The following is a 22,777-nucleotide window of genomic DNA, read 5'->3' as shown; positions in this document are numbered from 1 at the left end:
TTCCAGTCATTTCTAACTTGTGGTGACCTGAAGGCAAAACTATCATGAGGTTTTCTTGGCAAGATTTGTTTTATATTCCTACAGCTCATCTAGCTGTCAGAGCTCTTCTGGCAGGTTGTTCCACAGTCTTGGGGCGGTCAATGAAAAGGTCCTTTGGGTGGTGGTCACCCAGGTTCTAACAGACTGGAGTGGCCACCATGTAGGGCTTTAAAGATCAAAACCAACATGTTGTACTTTGCCCAAAAACTAACTGACAGTCAGTGGAGTGACTTTAGTATGGGTGTAATACGCTCACTCCTAGATGTTCCTGTAATCAATCTGGCTAACTTATTTTGAACCAACTGGTGTTTCCAAACATGGTACAAAGGCAGGCAAATGTAAAATGCATTCCAGAAGTCCAACCCCGAGGTTTCTAGTGAGTGCTCTACCATCTTCAGATCCTCCAGTTTGGAAAAGTCTCCAGAACACATGGACAAGCTAGCTGGCAAGTTCAGGAAACTTTGCCTAACTCTGGCTCCACCACTGAGACATATTCTCTATCCCCCTTCCCTAACTCCTAAAAAGGAGTTTTGTGCAAAGGAAGGAACTATGGATATTCTCTGTCTGTTTGTCTCACCTCTACCTGTGGTTCAAGGTGGGGTACAACATTGTTAAAAGAAGAGATAAAACACTATTAAAACACATAAAACAAGCTATGCAGAGTTAAAATATAAGTTAAAACCCACTGATGAAAGGCAGATTAATACGTGTTTTCCAAAGATGTCATCTGGACAGCCTCCTTTTTGTGGCAGGAAGTCCTGCATTAAAGGGGCTGTCTGGATACACCCAATATATGCTCTCAAAACTGTATTTTAATTTGTAGTCTGAAAAAACATTATGAAAGCTCTCGCTGATTCAAAGTTGATATAATTAGTGGAGAGATCATGAATAACAAATGCAGATGAAATGGTATTCCAGACAACTCAGTGTTCTATTATTATTGTTGTTGTTGTTGTTGTTGTTGTTGTTGTTGTTGTTGTTATTATTATTATTATTATTATTATTTATTCATTATTCATTCATTATTATTTATTCATTTCTATCCCACTTTTCTCCCATGGGTGGGACTCAAAGTGGTATAAAACCAATAGAAATATATTTACACACAATGCATAATCAACTAAACATCATATACAAATATAACCCAGTTTAACACATCATACAAAACAGTTAAAACAAAACAGTTAAAACAGTTAAAATCAATAACCTCTGGCCACTGAGGTTATTCATAAAACAAAAATATATACAGCTACTAATACATCCCTTTTCAGGTCAGATTACAGTTGGCAGATTACTTGATGTAATCTAAACCATAATCCAAAAATCAGTGTTAAGAACTTAAGTTCATAACACAAGTTAAGCATCTCTCATACAAAATGCCTGAGATTAAACGTGTTTTGGATTTTGGTATATATTGGAATTTTGGAATAACTTTATTTGCATATAGGTATATAATGAGGTTTCTTTGAGATGAGACTCAAGTCTGAAGCCAAAATTAATTTACATTTCATATATACCTCATAGCCAAAAGATAATTTTTACACAACAATGTTAATAATTTTGCACGTGAAACAAAGTTTGTCATCAGAAAGCAAAGGTGTCACTATTTCAGCCACCCATGTGGACAGTTTCAGATTTTGGGACATTTTCAAATTTGGGAATTCCTGGTGTTCAGTCTGTAATTGCTAAACAGCACGTAGCTCAAAAAACACAGTTTGAGCTCCAAAATAAAAGGCCAGAAAATGCTGACATACATTAAACACTTTACAATCCGGTTTAATGAGCAGTAGGATTATACTCATGCATTAGAGGAGATAGCTCAGAGATATAGTTGTTAAGATGAAAAATGTAATGGGCAACAAGAATAGAACCTTAGGCTTGAGACTATGCATTGTCCAGTATTTACCTGCTCTAAATTCTATGGTATGGACTGACTCATGGATTTCAGAAAGGCCACCATAAAATATAGAAGTGGATTTATTGCAAAATGTTAAGTAGTTTGTCTTATTTTATTTTTATTTAAATCAGCCATATCCAAGGACTATTTGCCCAGTCCCCATTGCAAGAGAAACACACACCTCCAGACAGAAGGAGCCAACCGGAGGGCTGGAGGGGAGCAATTGAATCCCCCCTGCGAAGGACCAATTGGTTCTGGCTGGCATTCCCGCCAGTTGGCAAAGAGGAGGGGCTAAAGGAACCTTGCTTCAGGTAGCCCCCTCCCAAGAGATGGCCCGGGGTTCACATCATCTGGTCGGCTCTGTTGCCATGACGGGTTTGGAGGGTTGATGGTGACCCAAGGGCAATACAGAGGGCAAGACTAAAAGTAAATAGGCAACTAAGTAAAGGTGTGGAGAAATTAACAGTCCAGTACCTCCCTCCTCCAGAAATCGTTTTCCATAAGCCAGAGCTTTACTGACCAGACGGGGTGCACCTATCAGTAGAGCGGAACAACATATTCTTAGCTGATCTTAAAAGGGGTTTGGAGCTCGCTCTGAAAGTGAGGGGGGAGAAAAGACACTAGGCAGACGCCTGAGTCTTTTTGTGGCAGGAAGTGGGGGAGAACTTTGATCCGTGTACACCTTGGCACCCTTCCATACTGGGGTGAAGGGGGGATTTTGGGTTATCTCTGTAGGCTCTATGGCTTAGGGGATTCCCCAAAATATCTCCCTTAGGGCTTACTTTGGGGGGTTCACCTCTCTCTTAGGGGGCTTTATGGTCTGGGGGAGAGCTGCCCAGGGATGGCCTTCCAGTAATGACCGGCCGGGACAGTAAACCATCAATGTGGAGTGCCCCTGGGGTCAGGTGTTTCGCCCAGGGGTTGGCTTGGCAGGTGGTCCCAAAAGATACCTGGCCTCACCATTACCCATGTCGCAGTGCTCTCCCCCACAACTAGTCAATTATCTCAATTACCAGTTTTATAATTAGGTCAATAAATGGCCCACATCTTGTCTCTGGTCTCTTTATTTCGCGGGTGGGGGTTCAATAAGAACAATGGAAAGCACAAGTGTGAGTGCGCTGTTCATGTCTTGCTTGTGAACTTATCCCAGGCCTCTGCCCAAACAGAATGCTGGACCTACTAACTTTTGTTGCCTTCTTATGATTATAGAGCTCTGGCAAACCATGTATTGTGACAATATTTCCCTTTCTTTCCTTTTCTCCTCATCTGTCCTCACTAATGCTTTCCACACCACCCCCAACATTCTCATTATATAAATAGCTTGGAAGCAAATGGAACATGTTTTGGAGAAATAATGTTTGAATCTCTGCTTTTCTAAATTGAAACTTTTAATAATATTGAGAGTTGTTAACATCTCAATTCCAGTCCACTTTAGAGGAGCTTCACTTTGGCTCCCTTTCCCTTTCATTCACAAGTGAACCTCTGCTCTCCTGTCTTTCTGAGACAAGGCATCTCAGATTCAGTCTGTACTGAGAGCAGCAGCAAGGGAAGATCACCTTTCGATTCATGTTTATTCCTCTCCAAACAGAGTTGAAAGGTTCATCTTCTCTCTTCTTGTCAGGATCTTCTCTGCACTTCTCTTCTGACTGTCCTCCCCCCAAAACACCCAGGCACATATGCACACCTACTTTAGGCTCTGGCTCCCTCATTCAAACTCACTTAGGGCAACAATACAGCGAGATGTCCTCCCTGCTCCTCAGAAATCACTCCGGCATTGTTCAGCTGTCTGGAAATGGCACCTGCTGCTAAGGCTACAGATGCACAAGGTGAACTAAAAGGCATGTGTCTATATAACAGACGGTACAGCCACAGATATACAATTTAACAAGTCTCCTGCACTTCTCTTCCCATCTGTCAGACTATTTCCTGTGTAAGTTTTGGACTTTCAAAATGTTTTGTGAAACTATCGGGCCAAAAATGCAGAATAAAATGAGACTGGAAAATAAAGATTTTTTTCCATTTGCTTAACATAAAACTCAGCCCCCGTTATTACGTTTAGGATGAAAATTTACCACATGATAAACAATGTAGTTAAACACACACAAATGAAAGACAAGTCATTCCACATCTGCCTCTCACTTTGTAAAAATTACGAGTAATTTCAGATCTCCCCCTCTCTCAGCAAAAAGTGGCAATTTTCTCACTAGAATAACAAAAAGAAGTTGCTTCCATTGGGGATGGGTATCAATTCTTTCAGTGCTGCATTCATTAGAGCAGAAGTCTTCAAGAGTTCTCTACGGTGGAAGAGAGCAAACTAAGTCAGAGATCCAATGGTATATTTCAGCTGACCAATGTGACTGTATCAGGGAAACCCATAAGCAGCACACAAGGAAAACAAAAACACAATTCCCAAGAACTGAGGAATACAGACTCTGGTACTAGATGAATGTATGTGCATTATGACTAGCAGACAATGACAGCTCTGTCCTTCATGGATGTGACAGAGACCACTCACTATTTCTTGTGGTAATGATTTTCATATTTTCATAATGGCTTTGTCATATAGGAATCAGGACATGGAAGAAAATTTAAAAATGTCATACTGTTTCTGATTTCTCTTATTCAGACAGGTTTTCAAAGAAGAAGGCTTTTAAGATCAACTCAGGGGGTGCTGTGGTTTTAACTTTGAATATACATCTAATATATTTGAATCGTTTTTAACTGTGAATTTTTAAATATTGTTTATATTTAATTCTGTTTTAATGTTTGTATATTTGTTTATTTTAAACTTAAGCTGCTTTGAGTCCCCTTCAGGAGATAAAGCGGGGTATAAATAATAAATATGAATATAAATATATGGTTGTGAGAACTGGAGGGTGAAGAATGCTGACTGGAAGAGAATCAACTCTTTGGAAAGTGCTTTTGGAGGAGAGTTCTACAGATAGCAAGAACAGTCAGATCAATCCCTCAATCAATCCTAAAACAAACCAAGTCTGAATTCTTTCTGAAAGCCTAATGACTAGATGAAGACTACTGCACTTTGGACATCATAACTGGCATCCAGTTAGTGCATGTGCAAATGCAAGTCAACCTTAATGCTGCATATATCTCCTTTTGGACAACCCAGAGATGAATATTCCCTTCCTTCCTCCACATTGACAAACACTCCCCTAGACTTACTGTAGAGTCAATGCAGCCCCCTCCACAACCAAAGGATCTAAGGAGCATGGGATTGAGACCAAGGTGCTTTTTTTCTCCAGTGCACAGGCCCCAAGATGCAAGACATCCTTGCATACATCCCATTGGTTCTCCCTTTCAATTAGATTGGCTTGGGAGAGATGATACATTTGGCAGAAAATAAACCCACCCTCTCTCTAACTAAATATGATTCTGAAAAGCTGCCAGCTTTAACCCAGGCTTATACATGTGCACTTATATCTGTTAAAAAAAAAAACAGGCTAAGCCAATCAGGAAACTATTGAGAGTGGGATATAAGACCAGGTTTTCTATTTCTTGAAGTTCTAATGGCCTGAACTGTACCTAAAAACCAGTCAGAAAAATACAACTTTTAAAAAAGTGTTCACTTTACTCAGTTCCTAACATTCCCTATGGAGAAAAATGTACGATGTTCATTTTGACTCAGCTAAGCTCCATTGCAAGTAAAATGGAGTAGAAGCAGAAAGAAGAGAAACCTTTAGGGCTAATAGTAATAGGCATAACTAATGCAATATGATATTGAAATGATATTTACAATACACTTTGCTGACTTCACAGAATATTCTCATGAACTCGGAATATTATTCTGATCCATCAGTCTCTCTTGCTTTACCTCCCACTGACAGTTTCCCCATGCAAGCTATATAAGACTCAAAAGAATCAGGGAAAGGAAATGGGGAGATGTGATGACTCCTGTCCCAGTCTCACACTAGGGCACAAACTGCAGGACTTTGTGTTTCATTATCTTGCCTTGCAGCATCTCTTTCCAAGACAATTTATTTTACTACCTGCCATCTGTATTTATGACACAAGGATTTCCAAGCAAATACTTTATGTGCCCTTATATAATTGAAGCTAAAATGATTACCAAGCATCTTGTCTGATAGATTCCCACATGAACTTTTCTCAAAATGACATTAACTTTCTGTTGTGCTTACAACTTTAGAAATGCAATAGACATTTTTGTCAGCATTCCCACTCATTATACACTCTCAAGGAAAGCTCATCTTCTACACTTAATATTCCATTAACTCACCGTCTAGCAGATAAAGCTGCCTATGATGAGAGTGAACATTTTACTGCTTTTAAAAAAAGTTCACATATCACCAACCATTGCCAAAGTAAACCTCTTTAGTTATGACACAGCTTCATAGGCAGAAAATGTAATGATGAGCACACACATCTCACATGATGGGCTTCTTAGCTCATGATCCATAACAGAGTCTTACACTCCATGGTGAAAATGCTGGCTGGAAATAGATGACAGAGCAGAGGTCACAGAATTGTGGATTTGGGCAGGAGACAGTTAGATGCTTTGCTGAAAGTGATAAGTTTTCAAACTAGATGGAACAACACTTGAGCTTACAGGGGCACTCTCAGTTGTCCAGCACCTCCACTGCCACCAATAACTTGTACCACACATCAGTCAATACGAATCAGTCAATACAATCAGTCTTACAGCCTAGAGGACCAAAAAGCTGAGAGAGAGAAACGCAAGAAAGAAGTAATACATACTATAAAAATTAAGGCCAATTTGCATCCAGTCAACTAAAGCATCCGATTCAAAAAGTGGGATACTACACATTACCTGAACATCAGGTTGAGAAATCCATTATCACGTTTTAACAAAGTGTGTGTCCTTGTTGTCCTCTGTGAAATGTTAGTGGGTATGGCCTTACAAAAGAGCGTAAGATGTGAACACTCACCAAGACAGTGATTACCAGGGACACTAATTGGTTAGCCAGGGACACACACGCACCCCTAAATACCAGAGACCTACCTTGCAAATTTGTTTTAGACAAGATAAGAATTAAACAACACTTTGCATGTCGAGGCAGAATGTTATCTCAAATGGCTCCTAGGAGGCTAAATCAATGTTGGCAAGGCATGTGGGTATCCAAGGACAAAGCGAGGAAAGTGCTGAGCAACTATAGTTCTTTGGATTCTTATTAATGCATGCATTAAAGATAAGTACACTAATTTAGATAAAACAAAACTTTTTTTCCTGAATACAGCTTCTGGGTTAATCTAAAGTGACCCTAATGGTGCTTGGTACTAGTTAAACAGCTTTCCTCACATTTTGCTGTTTTCTTTTTTGAAACAAGCCAATACCAAGCACTCAGCACAGTTCAGCACACATTAGCAAACACAAAGTCTCATAATGTTCTTGGCTTCCAGTTAATCCCATGAGAAGTATGTGTGAGCTTTCAAGTCACTGATTGACTCATGGCAACCCTATGAATTCCACAGGACAAGGAGTATATTAGTAGTCTTTCATTCAAATACTACCAAGATTAGATGGCCCAAACCGTATTATCAACCCAGATAATTCACATTATCTGCTTTGAACTGGATTATATGAGTCTACACTGCCATATTATCCAATTCAAAGCAGAAAATCTGGATTTCGTTTGGCAGTTTAGATGGGGCCATAGAATCTAGTGTTTTTGGGATATTTAAGACAGAGTCAGAACATTTCTACACAGAGATAAATGAATGTGCGCACCAAATGAGTTCTTCAGTAAACCATCATGTCAGGGCCATTCACAGTGCAATGTGGCATTTTTGCACAAAAAACAGCATTTCCTGGACAGAAAATATTTCTACACAAAATATCATATTTTTGTATCGAAATGCTTTCTGCACAGAAAATGCTTTCTAGGCAAAAAAGGGGGGAACCCCATATGAATTTTGCGCAAAGCCCCTAAATTAAAAAAAATTCAAATTACTCCAGTATTCTCTTTCTCTGGATTTCTTCTCATATGAGAAACACATTTTCAAACTTTGGTGGGTGGGATGTTTTAAAACATTATTTCCACCCTAACCATTTCACAGGGACATGATACATTGCTGATGTGAAGGACTGGATATCAGGGAGATCTCACTCAGCAAACCATTTTTTGTAAAAATTAAGCTTTCTCCTTGCCTGCATTTCTGCATAGAAATATCTATGCAGAAGGTATTCAAGGTATTCTTCTCTATTAATCCATATATATATATATATATATATATATATATATATATATATATATATATTCTCTCTATCAGAAAAAAATAGTTTCAATGTGAGGAATTATAATTGGGAAAATGTTATAAGAAGGAGGTCAACCTCCTGCATTAGTCATTAACATGCAGCCTGACCCTAAATGGTAGTAAATCCCACACCAATTCTTTCTGATAATCAAACAAGAGACTTATTTGGTATGTTTTATGATCTACTGTTTTCTGTAAAGGAGGAAAATACTAAGATATTTGTAAGCAGCTCTGCCAGTCAGAATAGAAAACCTCACAGCAAGCTTTCCCAATAGATTCCAGCTCCAAACCATTGTGTGTGTACTCTGCTCACCTGGCTGGGCCAGGGTACGTGGCGTGGGAGGCAGGGCCAGACCTGGCCCCGCCTCCCACGCTGCGCACCCTGGCCCCGCCTCTCACGCTGTGCAGGGGGCGGGGCCAGGGCGTGACGGGAAAGTCCTTCCAGACTGAGGCAAAGTCAAAGTGAAAGAGCCAGGCAAGGAAGGAGGTCCCAATGGGTGAATCTCTGGGAAAAAATCCCTTTATGGACTGATCCTTCCTATACTCTTTAGGTGCATTTTTAGATGCATATGAGAGAAAATAAAGAAGTATCAACAGTTGGTTAAAAGTATTCATGAGGGAACTATTTGAAGTGGTGGAGTGCTGTGTGGTTTTGGGGCTGTATGGCTGTGATCTAGCAGCATTTTCTCCTGATGCTTTGCCTGCATCTGTGGCTGGCATCTTCACAGGATCTGAAGATAACATAAAACACTCCAGTGAGTCCAGCTGTGAAAGTTTTCAACAACATATTTGGATTAGATTTACTAATTTTCTCTGTGCCACAGCCCTGGTCCAAGTCACAATGTTTATTCCCAATGAAACTATTAGCCATAGAAGGAGGAATATGGAGCGACAATACAGGTGTTGCTAGGTATCCTGCCCTCTGTCGGGTTTACCATGGCACATTCAATATTTCAGATCCCAAGAGGAATAACATTTCTTGTTCTTTTGGCATTGCTGTTTAAAAGTCATGTATAACTTGTTTATTCATTTTCAAAGAAATTGAAAAGCAGATTTAGGGGAAACTCTACAATATTAAATCACAACAATAATACACTAACACCTGATTTAAAGTATTTGTATATAATAATGATCACTATAGTTCCAAAAGACATTCCAGTTTGTTTTGCATTAATTCACTTTTTATTATTTGTTTGGTAGTTTATTAACCTTTTTGTAGTTGAATATAATTAGCATGTCATTTCATATGCTCAGTGTTCTAAATTGGTTTGTGCCTGAAGCAGTGCTATACACATAAATATTTAGCACTTTAAGTGCCACCCAAATATTAAGTGCCAACTGGTCGTATTTATCTGAGACAAAATCTTTAGAACAACCTAATAAGATACCTAGCAGGTTCCCCAGTAATCTCTAATTATAGAATTCGTCTAATTATCTGGAATATTACATTTCCCCAAATTTCTCAACTGAACAAGCTCACCACATGTAGAGATAATGTCCTACTTGCTACACATCATCTCCAGCAACTTAATAACCTAAGAGCTATGCCTTGGTCATATCTGAAAAATCTTTGTGCAATAAAAATGTACAAGAATGTCATTAAATTTTTTAAAAAGTATGTAATGGAAAATTTTACAAATTTCTCTGACAATTACAAATCAGAAGGAGAGAAATCCAAAAGAATACTATTCTGGCCTTTGGTACCACTGAATTTGGTAATATTGCATAGGGCTTGATCCAGCAAGACACACCAATCATGTAAAGCTCTCAAAATTTGTTTTATTATGGAGATGTAATGTGGAATATCTGGAAAAACACACTCACATGCTGAAACTATGACACTAGTGACCACAGTTCAAAATTACTCTCACACTCGCTCAGTCTCAGAGGAAGGCAATTTTGCCAAGAAACACTGTGATGGATTTGTTTTAGGATGACAATAGGTCAAAAATGACTTCAAGGCACACAACAATAACAATGTGACTTGTGGCATGTGAGCAAGCTTCCAAAAGACTAATGGCACACAGCAATAACTGTGAATATCAATGGCGGTCACAACCCCTAACCCATCTTTATATTTCTGATATTAATAGGAAACCTCTGGGATAGGTAAAACACACTGTCACTGCCAATACTTTGCCTGTCTTACAGTATAGTATTTCAAGACTCTGGGGCAAATTCTTTGAGATCACCATAGTAGAGTATTACTGGAAACAAGGAAAGAGCACATTGCAAACCACACCCTTCACTAGAAATGTTGTATGTAAGCTTAACCCATTTCTTTAATGCTCTGCAAGATTCCTATTCCTAAAAGAAGGCGGTGATGGAAATATCTTGTGTCACTAGGGCTATACTGACATAAATGGTTGCCATGACTGCACTATCTCCAGAAGATAAATAAAAATAAAAGGGCAGAAAGCACCAATCACCAGACCCCACTGAACTCCATATTAAATATCTACCATCAGTAAGAAGGAAATATCTTTAGGAGAGGTGATCAGCCATCTCCCATCTTGATTGGATCAATGCTACTGAAGGTTTCCCTTCTTGCAACTAAGGGACACATTTGTTTGTTTTGACTCCAAAATACATTCATGCAGTGCATAGCATCATGCATCCATCCACTCCACACAATCCCTTTTAATCTGAGCTCATCCTACGCTCCTAACAGATAGGGAATGCAGCAACAGCACAATCAAAAACATCAAATGGCATGTTCTAAAAGAATCCTGACAATCTGGTAGCCCCTGGTCTCAAATGACAGACACAACCTGTGGAATATTGTGTGGGTTGTTGATGGGTCATACAGTCAGGCTAGCAGGATGTGCAATTATCAGCTCAAGGGCGTGGTACCACACAGATTAGGACTATCCAGAACCTTTAACTGTTTTTAGAATCATATTTATATTGTATGTATTTTGGCTGGCCAATAAATATATTTCTATTTTGCGGATTTAGGATTTTACATTTTCTACTATCTGGATTCCATCAAAACACACACAAATATAGTGTGGCATGAGAAAATCTTATCCATTGAACTTGGAATACAAAGCAAGTGCTCAGAAGGCTTACGGTAGCTAGAATATCAGCCATCACCCCATGCTTGAAAGTTCTGGCTGCCTTAACATGTGCACCTCTAGAGCCCAAGGAAGAATCTGAGTGGGATGAAAGGGGAACACATAATGAAACACTTTAGATAATTCAAAACCCATCAGCATTGTTTCTGTAGCACTGTGGCACAAGACAGAGCCAACCAGACCCAAGACAACGCCATAGACACAGTACCTTGTTGGGGTTGCACAAGCAAGACAGGTCCATCCCAAAGAATTAGTGAAGCTGTGGGAAGACTCATCTCAGCTAGCCGTTTGTTCCCCTTCTGGCTTCTGTCGCACAACTCCCTCGCTCAAGTCTTGCACAGTCTGATTGCTCAGTCCTGATTCATGGTTTCAGGCTCCAGCCAGGAATGCAGCCATTGAAAACTCAGAACTATTTTTACTCTTGACCAGCCGCAGCCTCTCTGTTCTATAAAGACTTCTAAAGATAAAACCATCCCAGGCTAGTTAAGGGTGTGTTTTAAGGATGCATGGTTCTCTGGAATTCCCTGTAGCCTTTTAAATGCACAGCTGCTTACAGGAATAGGTGACGTGCATCCCTGGCATTATTAGGAGGAATCAAAATCAAGTATTTCATTCATGCTCACAAAAAAAATGATAACTCTAATATATTTCTTGGATATCACTTTACATGTCTGATAATATCTTAAGAAGAAGAGGAAATCCTTTTCATATTCAAATGTGATGATATGGTGGGAGGGAATACCTTTTCCCGCACATATATACAAAAGGAGGGGAATACATTATGTAGTAAGTATGTATATCATGTACACTAGGTGGATATATTGGGGCCTTGGTTGACCTCTGGAATATGGAGGCATTCAGAGCAATCAGTACGATCACTCCAAAGTATCCCCTTGCCAGATATGGAGCTAAATTAGCCCCTTGGTTCTCCAGGGAGCTTCTAGCAATGAAACAGCTGGGGAGGAGACTAGAGTGCAACTGAAGAAAAAAACAATGTGAATCCGACTACAAGAAAACCAAAAACCATCAAAAGGCGTACGGTGCTGCCATTGACACCACTAAGAGAATTCTTTACTCCACCACTATTGCGGCCAAAAAAGACAGACCTACCAAATTGTTCAGAGTAGTGCCAGGGCTCCTGAACCCGAGGATAGAAGACCATCTGTTCCACACCTTTGTGAGCCATTTCTCTTCAAAAATTGGTCAGATTCGCAAGGTTTTGGGTTCCACAGTTAGTGCAAATCCCATGGATGTACCCATTGCCCTGCCTTTTCCGGGTTCTATGGATTCATTTCAGCTTGTATCACCCAAGGATGATCTACACTGAGAGCTTAATGGGGGAGTATGAGCCTATTAACCCTCCTGGACCTCTCAGTGGCCTTTGATACTTTAGATCATTGTATCCTTCTGGAGAGACTCGAGGGGATGGGGTTAGAAGGCACTGTGTTACAGTGGTTCTGATCCTTTCTCTCGGGCCACTCCCTGAAGCTGGTATTGGGGGAGTCCTGCTCGACCTCATGGCTCGTGTGTTGTGGGGTCCCACAGGGCTCATCACTATCCCCGATGTTATTTAACCTGAAGCCATTGAGAGATATCATCCAGAGTTTTGGAGTTCAATATCACCTATACACGGATGATGCCCAACTCTACTACTCCTTTTCACCTGCCCCTGAACCATTGTCTGAAAGCAGTGATGAACTGGATGAGGTTGAGCAAGCTGAAACTCAAACCAGACAAGACGGAGATACTGCTTGTCTAGGAAAATGGATCCAGGAACTAGATTACAACCTGAGCTGGATGGGGTTACACTCCTCCTTAAATATCAGGCGTGCAGTTTGGGGATCCTTATGGACTCCGCCTTAAACCTGGAGGCAGTGGTGTCTAGGTCGGCCTTCACACAATTAAAGCTTGTGCGCCAACTGCGACTGTTCCTGGAGAAATCGGACTTGGCCATAGTAGTACATGCAATGGTTACATCCAGACTGGACTACTGCAAAGCACTTTACATAGGTCTGCCCTTGAAAACTGTTTGAAAACTACAGTTCGTACAAAGACCTGCAGTCAGACTGGTAATGGAGGCTGGTATCAGGGAGCACACTATAGCGCTCCTGAGACAGCTCCACTGGCTGCCTATTCATTCCCAGGCTCAATTCAAGATGCTGGTTCTCACCTACAAAGCCCTATATGGCTTCAGTCCAGCCAACCTGGAACACCTTGTTCCTCTTTACACTTGAGAGTTGAGGTCCAGTGAGGAGACCCTGATGGCCACTTGGTCTCATTCGAAAATGTGTTTAGGCAAATTGAAAGAAGGCTCCTTCTCTGGGGCTGCTCCAGCATATAAAGAAACTTTCTAAAAATCAGATTTATTTGTGTGGTTAGTTCCTTCCAAAATGTAGCTACTGCAGGACAACACCAAACATATGCCCCAAGGAAGCATTAACAGTATTACATTTCCTACAATTTGCTAGTTTAGAAAACTTTTTCTTGAAATGATGATGATATGGTGACCAATATACCTGAAAAACAATTTTTGCTGTTTAAGAAATATAGAGTTGGAGATCTATAGCTATATGAGTTACAGATGTTTAAATCAATAACCTTTGGATATTCCGATTCTCTATTCCATTTTTGCTGTTATCCTCATACGACAAATTTATTTATAGCAGAAATTTATATATTTATATATTGTTGATTTGGATTTTGGGTTGGCCTCAATTAATGCCTGCATTATATGGCAGTGTAGATCTAGCCCTAAACATACACTTTTCAACACCTTGAGTTGAGCTTTTAGATCTCTCAGTTAGTAGCAGCATGTTTTAAGAGCTTTGGTTGCAATTGGCTTTACTAATTTCTCTTTCATAAGTTTCAACCTGATACTTGAGCAAATAAATTGAAATATAATCCAGACAAGGATAAGGAGTTCCTGTTCAGTTGAAAGGCACATCAAGAAATATGGATTCTGTCTGCCCTGGATAGAATTATAGGAAAAAGGTAAAGGTTTCCCCTGACGTTAAGTCCAGTCATGTCTGACTCTGGGGGTTGGTGCTCATCTCCATTTCTAAGCCGAAGAGCCGGCATTGTCCATAGACACCTCCAAGGTCATGTGGCCAGCATGACTGCATGGAGCACCGTTACCTTCCCACCAGAGCGGTACCTATTGATCTACTCACATTGGCATGTTTTTGAACTGCTAGGTTGGCAGCAGCTGGAGCTAACAGCGGGCGCTTACTCCGCTCCCAGGATTTGAACCTGGGACCTTTCGGGCTGCAAGTTCAGCAGCTCAGTGCTTTAACACTCTTCGCCACCGGGGCTCCGGATAGAATTATACTCTCCCTGAAATCTCAGCCTTGGCGCTTGGGACTCCAGGACTCAAACCAGAGCTAGATGCTCAGAGACCAAAAGTCAATTTGAACATCAAAGACTAGGTACACCAGTTTGAACCATTCATTGAGAAGTCAGAAGAGACTACTGTGCCATGTGCACCTATTCAGACTACTATAATACACCCTACATGGCATTGCAATCATAACTGCTCCTGCTTACAGGGAACATATCATTTCCTCTATTGAAACAGCTTCACTGGCAACCATTCTGTTTCTGGGCACAATTCAAAGTGCTGGTTATGATTTATATGTACTGGTTTTTAGTATGATAATGGTTTAACTATGTTTAACTTTTGTAGCATCAGGTTTTTAACTTATATTGTTTTTAGTCTTTGTAAAGTGCCTTAGGTTCCATGTCAAGAGAAAAGTGTGTTATTAAAAAAATAAAAAATAAATGTGCTTCTCTTTTTCCTAATATCCAATGTTCCAACATGTTTTCCAAATAATTTCTCAATCATATCGATTTCTCAGACGTATCTATTTGGTTCTAATGTTTTTATTGATGTATTATTAGTTTAGCTTTATTAACATGCAATATTTCCCTTATAAGCCCCTACACACTGGAGCCCCCAGTGGTGCACAGGTTAAACCACTGAGCTGCTGAACTTTCTGACCAAAAGGTTGGCAATTTGAATCTAGGGAGCAGAGTGAACTCCTGCTATTAGCCCCAGGTTCTGCCAACCTAGTAGTTTGCAAATGTGAGATCAATACGTACCACTCCTGCAAGAAGATAACGTCGCTCCATGCAGTCATGCTGGCTACATGACCTTGGAGGTGTCTATGGACAATGCCAGCTCTTTGGCTTAAAAACTGAGATGAGCACCAACCCCCAGAGTTGGACACAACTAGACCTAATGTCAAGGGAAACCCTTTACTCTTTACCTAAGCCCTTACCCACTCATCCCTCCTACAACTAGGGCATAGTTATTTTTTTCATGATTTCAATTTTGGATTAAAACCAACAATTCCCCAATCAAAACTGAACAGTATTAGTCACAGTGCATAAAAATTATATTACCTGCAGCCTGGCATTTGTCCTTTATTGGTTCTCACTAAGAACCCTCAATAAAATATGAACAATAAGAACAGTAGACATGTTTAATAAACAGGAGCGATACAACCTAGGACAATTTTAAGATGACAGCAGCTTTTGAGATTCTGTGCAGACATAATAAGAAAACTAAGCCCATACTCCAAAGCATTCCTACTGGGATGTAACCCTCCTGGAGCAACAGTGAGGAAACCAGTTTAGAATACAGCTGTCAGGAATAGTTAACTACATCTACCCTCCTTTCTCAAAAAGAAATGAAGAGCAAAAAAATGAGCAAATTTCAAATCAGGAATTTCATTTTGTTTCCTACAATTGTTTTCTACTTTCTGATTGAACATACAAATGCAAAAGACACAGTATTAGTAGTGGCTCCATTTCTTCATCAGAAGGCAACTCCCCAGCCCACTACCTACATCTCGCTCTTTGATTCTCACAATGCTTGACGGTGAAATACAAATTTCAATATTTTTTCATTAACCAGCAAAAAAAAAAAAAAAATCAGCAGGTGAAAAATGGAAGACATGCATCTCAAAATATCCCTCAATTCCTTCTGCTCCAGTGTATTCTCTGAAGAGGCCATATATGTAGCATACCCCAAGAAAGCAGAAAAAAGTAGTTTATACTAAATATGTGCATTTGAACCTCAGCTGTCTTCACCGAACATAAAATTCTTCTATAGTGGACCATTGGTATCTACTGGAGTTTAATTCCGGAAATCTGCTCTCCTTCCCCATATCAAAATCCATGAACACCTAAGATATACATTGTATATCACAGTAAAATGTTGTTACTTACATAAAATAGCAAAATCAAGGTTAACCTTTTAATTTTTAAAAAAGTTTTCAAGACATGGATGGGATTTGTGGATATCGTAGGCAAACTGCAATTCCACAGGAACTAATTCTATGGCTCAAACCACACTAGCACTCGGATGAGGGGAATGTTTTGTTTGTGAGCAATTTGAAAGAGGGAATAAAAGATATATTGGCCTGCCTAGTGGGAAAAAGGGACTAGGCAGACACCTGCCCCTTTTAGTGGCATGTTTAAGATTAAATAGTGATGATAGGCACTGTGGCACCCCCCCCCCCCTCAGGGGGTGAAGGGTGGACTCCCACAAAAGTCCCCGTAAGTTTTCATTAAATGGGAGCTACCCTTATGGCTGGACTGAGGGTTCTCACTCTTGAAAAACTCTGTGGTTTGGGAGGGAACGCCTTCAGGATGATCTTCCAACTATGATCGGCTGAGAGGTACAGACTAAGAATTTTGGTTGGCCTTCAGGATCCTTGGTGCACGCATGTCCTTGGAGGTGGTCAGAGGGAGTGACCCCTGGCCCAGGGACTAGGCTCACCAGGTGGCCATTCACCCATGAGTTATGTTTTTGCATTTTTACAAATTTTCCCTCTACAAGTTATTACTAGCTCTTTCAATAAATAGGTCAAAGAATGACCCTTTAGATCCATTTTCTTGCGTCTGGCTCATTATTTCATGGTGGGAGTTCAAACTAGCACTTGCTGTAGTTTGTTATTTCCATCCTTCCCAGCAAGACTGAGCATGACCACAGATATCTAGCCTGGACATACTGTTAAGAGGAACTAAAGCTGAAAATGTTTATGAATGCTCCAAACATTCTTGTGAAAACAAATACTAAGATCATAGCATTTCCCTCCACTTACACTGGAATATTTGCTGCCATTGAACAAGCTGGCAATGTTCCCAGTAATTCTCTTTCAGTGGGAAATATTCAATAACACTAAATGCCAGAAAGCTAATGTGAAACATTTCCTTATCATGGGAAATTCAAATTGCTTACACTGCATAATTTCATTTTTTATCCTTCAGTATCAAATCATAAAAACTATAATGTCCAATACTAACTGGAGTTTTGTATACAAATGTGAACACTCTCTGCTTAATGGTCTTGCCTGATCCACTCCTATGGTCTTAGCAAGAAAGTGTTTGTATAAAATAGATTACAGAGTTTTATTCTTCTTGGGTTTTTCACTTGTTTACTGACCTTCAATTACATACTTTCTAATATTGTTGCTATTGTGTGCCTACAAGATGTTCCTGGGCCCTTCCACACAGCTATATAACCCAGAATATTAAGGCAGGAAATCCAGCAATATCTGCTTTGAGCTGGGATATATGGCAGTGTGAACACAGATAACCCAGTTCAAAGCAGGTAATGTGGGATTTTCTGCCTTGATATCCTGGGTTATATGGCTGTGTGGAAGAGCCCCCTGGCTGAGGGTAATCATAAAGTGAATTTATCAAGATTTTTTTTTGAGGGGATTGTTTGGATTGGATTTGCCTTTGCCTTTCTCTGAGACTGAGAAAGAGAGTGAGCTGCCCAAGGTTAGCCTACTGTAAAGAACACTGTTCCATGTCTTCCTCTCTTCTCTCCCAGCTGCTGAGTTAACTGAATGCAAAATATTCTTGGCACTTTGAACTCAGTTTGCATCAACTGAAGAAAGGACAAAGAGGAAGAGTTGGAGAAGAAAAAGATAATCTGCAACGTTTTAAAAACAGTTAAAATATATGAGGGGAGAGAATCAATTACATATGTCCTTGATAAATGGAAGCATTGCCAGGTATGTGATTAACATCACAAAATTAACTTGGAAACATTAGTTCTATGGACTACAGTTCCCTGAATCCTCAGCAATGCTATCTTATGCTTTCACATTACGCTTTCATCAAAATTACCCCACATTACAAACAAACAACTGACAACCTAAGTACTACTGTATTTACTTGAATCTAATGCTCACCTTTTCTGGCTAAATTGCCTTACTAACATTAGGGTGGGCATTAGATTTACGTAATATGGTAATCTTAGTGCTGAGCCAGAGCAAAAGCATAAACTACTTCAGGAGTGCCTGGAGCTCCTATTAAAGTTAAAGTGGATTCATTCTACAGCATAGACGCTGAAATCTTTAGTGTTCTAACACTTTTGTTTTTAACAAAGGAATTATTAGCATGCAGTGTAATTTGTACCTTTTTTGTCCAAATTACAAAGTGCAATTTTTGCCTCTACGCATTACATTCACCAGCAAATATTTCTTTGGTTGCAGGGTTTTGAAAATAGAGGTGTGCATTAGATACAATTGTGCATTAGACTTGAATAAATATGGGTATATCTTGGTACCTGCCAACTATCCAACATAGGCTTTCATCCCCAACACTGCCAACCCTTATTCATGATACCTTCAAGATTGACAAAACTTTAACCTGGATAACTGAACCTCATTGTTGCTTGACTAGGGTAAAATGACTTGAAGTTCAGGAAGGCATTCACATGTATTTAGAGTTCCCATTGTTGCTAGGACAACTAATTCCAATTAAAGCAGAGGACATCGAAGTCACAAACAGAATCCTAGAGTCTGAATAGACCCAAGGGCCCCCCAGTCCAACGCCCTGCCATGAGGGAATAAACAAGCAAAGCACCCTCAAAGATGGACATCCAGCCTCTACTAAAAACCTCCAGAAAATAAGAGACCAACACTCCAAGGCAGCATATTCCACTGTCAAACAGCTCTTCCCATCAGGAAGCTTTTCTTCATATTTAGGTGGAATCTCTTTTCCTACAATTTGAACCCATCGCTCCATGTCCTAATCTCTAAAGAAAACAAACTTGTCCCCTCCTCATTGTGACACCCTTCCAAATATTTTATGTCCCCTATCAAATACAATAAGAACTTGAGAGTCTTATTTCTTCCTGCCTCTTAAGCTTCATTCTCATACAACCCTCCAGAACCAAATAGCCTCTCAAGCCAAGGCGGTCCTTGTAAGACTGACTATTTCAGGGAAGAATATACAAGAGAGCTTTGCTTTAAGATCCAGGAAATTGAAAAAATAAAAATGGAAGTGTTCAAACCCCACTTTCCCTCTAGTAAAACAAAGATTTTTTAATGTGTGTGAGATAGTGCGCTTTTTTCAAGACAAACTGCTACTCCTGGAGGTATCCAGGGATAGTACCTTGTCTTGTTTGCACTATTTTGGTTCATTGGGAGATTGGGATGGACCCGGGGACTTCAAAAATTGATTTAGGACCACATGATTGACACTCTAGAATTAGAACCTTTATTTCTTTGCCTGAAAGAAGGTGATCCGGTGTGACTTTGTGTAGGTCAGGGAACTCCCACCCTGCCAGCAGCCTTGCTTCCCATATTTGGTGAAGCAGGCAGTTGCTTATAAAATCCCACACTAGAACCAACATCAGGGGTCCCCAAACTAAGGCCCGGGGGCCGGATGCGGCCCTCCGAGGTCATTTACCTGGCCCCCGCCCTCAGTTTTATAATATATTGTATATACATATAATATTGATAATAATATTATAATGTAATACAATATAACACTAATAATAATAATAATATTTATATATAATATAATAATATTAATTATATATTCTATATTACATATAATATTACTAATAATATTACAGTATAGTGGTATAGTTCAATATGGTAATATATAATGCTAATATTGTGCTATGCTAATAATATAATATATTGTATGTACATATAATTTGTAAGCCACTCTGAGTCCCCTTTGGGGTGAGAAGGGTGTGATACAAATGTAGTAAATAAATGCAGTAAATAAATAAATAATAAATTAATTAATTTTAGACTTAGGCTCGCCCAAAGTCTGAAATGACTTGAAGGCACACAACAACAACAACAACAACAACAACAACAACAACCCTAATTAACTTGACTATCTCATTGGCCAGAAGCAGGACCACACTTCCCATTGAAATCCTGATAAATGTATGTTGGTTAAAATTGTTTTTATTTTTAAATATTGTATTGTTCTTTCATTGTTCTTGTTGTTGTTGTTGTTTTTGCACTACAAATAAGCCATGTGCAGTGTGCATCGGAATTTGTATATTTTTTTTCAAATGATAATCTGGCCCCTCAACAGTCCGAAGGATTGTGGACCGGCCCTCGGCTTAAAAAGTTTGAGGACCCCTGCTCTAGGCGTTTGTAGGATCCACCTGCACTTCCAGTGTAGGTTAATCATGGATTTGTACTGGCATACCTAGGACCACATGACATTAAAGAAATTCCCCATCCTACCATACTTCACTGATGCAGCTAGCATGGAGCACACCAGATCTCATCACACATCTACTTCTGGTGGGGCTCTGTGCCAACTGTTTCGGTGAAGTGTGGTAGAAAGTGGAAGCCTAAAGATAGGAGACTCCCCGTGTTCAAGTTGAGAATCATGGGGACAACCCATGCCAGAAAGCTATGCAAGTGGGTGGTGTGGGCGGTGCGGGGCACTGGGCAACAGATTCATGCGGCTGCCCCATGATTTGCCCTGCTGCCTTACAGTCCCCTGCTGTCCCCACGTTAAGGACCTCAGTGTGATGAGGTCCTAAGAGAACTGCCCACTAAAGTTTAAAAGGGTTTTTAATTTAAAAATGCTGTTTCTCCACTCATGTGTAGTTCTTGCAACCCTAATCCCAGTAAAAGCCTACTGTATACCCTTTTATACTTTCTTTAACTCTGCTGCTTGCACTACTCACTGTTCTATCTTTCCTATTCTCTTACTCACTTCAGCTTGTGCCATATGCTTCTATCTTCTTTCCTACCCACCAGTGCTTGCACTACTTGCTCTCCTGTTTCTCCTCTTTCCTCCCTCACCTCACCTTGCATTCTTGCAGTGTTCCCCTCCCTTCCTGTGAATTTCTTAGTGCTGTTTGTGTTTAATTCTTTTTAATGTTTGCATATTGGTATATTTTAAATTGTATACTAATACTTTTTATGTCAAATTGCTTTGAGTCTCCTTTGGGAGAGATAAAGGAGCGTATAAATAAATACATAATAATACTTCTTGCAATCTTTCTGAACTTCCCAGAAGGATATCTTTCTCACAGAAAAAAAAATGATGGAAGTGTTTCTCCAGCTTTTGTCCAAAGCTTGGAATGTAGGTGAAATGATGGTCCAAACCAGGGGTCCCCAAACTAAGGCCATTTATCAAAGCCATTTATCCGGCCCCCACAGCACAAAGGCAGAAGGGGGTTGGACTCAATGGCCCAAAGGGTCTCTTCCAACCCTTCTTATTATTATTATTATTATTATTATTATTATTATTATTATTATTATTATTATTATTAACATTGAGGCGGGGAGGCCATCTGTCAGGGGTGCTTTGCTTGTGCTTTTGGTGCACAAAGGCAGAAGGGGGTTGGACTCAATGGCCCAAGGAGCTTCTTCCAACCCTCTTTATTATTATTATTATTATTATTATTATTATTATTATTATTATTATTATTAACAACATTGAGGCGGGGAGGCCATTTGTCAGGGGTGTTTTGCTTGTGCTTTTGGTGCACAAAGGCAGAAGGGGGTTGGACTCAATTGCCCAAAGGGTCTCTTCCAACCCTCTTTATTATTATTGACACAACAACATTGTATAACACAGCAAACAAGATAGATATGCTGGATTTCGTATCACTAAATCACAAGTTGTTGTTGTTGATGATGATGATGATGATTATTATTATTATTATTGCTTGGCGGCCAACTATAGTCCGGCCCTCCAATGGTCCGAAGGTTCGTGAACTGGCCCCCTGTTTAAAAAGTTTGGGGACTCCTGACCAACATAGTCAAGTCTCTGGGGGCTTAATTTCCTGTATTGTTTTCTAGGTGTGCAGTATGCTGTGCCACATTCCTGGAAATGAATCACTCCTATTGAGCCTTCTGTGAAGTGTAAATCAAAGGGATCCTTCCTTAATCCTCCCTTCTATGAACCTCTCAGGGACTACTAGTGGGAAGCAAGAATTTATTTCTGTCTGTAGTTTGGGTAGTTAAAATGGCAGCCGCCTCAGTCTCCCACCAAGGACAATAAATAAATCATACAATGATAGCTACTGAAGAAAGCAGTCTCCCACATCCTCCTCTATTAATGTGGAAATTCCCAGGAGGATTTCTTACTAGATAAACTCGTAGAAACAGGTGGACTGCTGTGTGAGGGTTGCTGCCTGTCTCAACTAGAATGTAATACAGATGTTTCAAGTTTTACCTTCATGGTAAAACTTGAAACAGCAGTAGCAAAACAAATCACTTTTCCTTCC

General features: G+C 39.9%; 1 protein-coding gene across 8 annotated transcripts in view; it reads right to left on the bottom strand.

The window, feature by feature from the left end:
- Window positions 1-22,777, bottom strand: part of tspan4 (tetraspanin 4) — a 747,849-nt gene that overhangs the window by 358,170 nt on the left and 366,902 nt on the right. The window contains exon 1 of one of the 8 annotated variants that reach the window (XM_008108457.3): window positions 11,471-11,787. The exons of the other annotated variants lie outside the window; for them this stretch is intronic. Coding sequence (XP_008106664.1) covers window positions 11,471-11,537 — 67 coding nt within the window. The 5' untranslated portion in view covers window positions 11,538-11,787. Of the gene's footprint in view, window positions 1-11,470; window positions 11,788-22,777 lie in introns of those variants that run through there. 8 annotated transcript variants of the gene reach the window in all.

The sequence above is a fragment of the Anolis carolinensis genome, chromosome 1 (assembly GCF_035594765.1).
Source record: "Anolis carolinensis isolate JA03-04 chromosome 1, rAnoCar3.1.pri, whole genome shotgun sequence".
Classification (NCBI taxonomy): Eukaryota; Metazoa; Chordata; class Lepidosauria; order Squamata; family Dactyloidae; genus Anolis; species Anolis carolinensis.
This window is presented reverse-complemented; position numbering and strand designations above follow the sequence as displayed.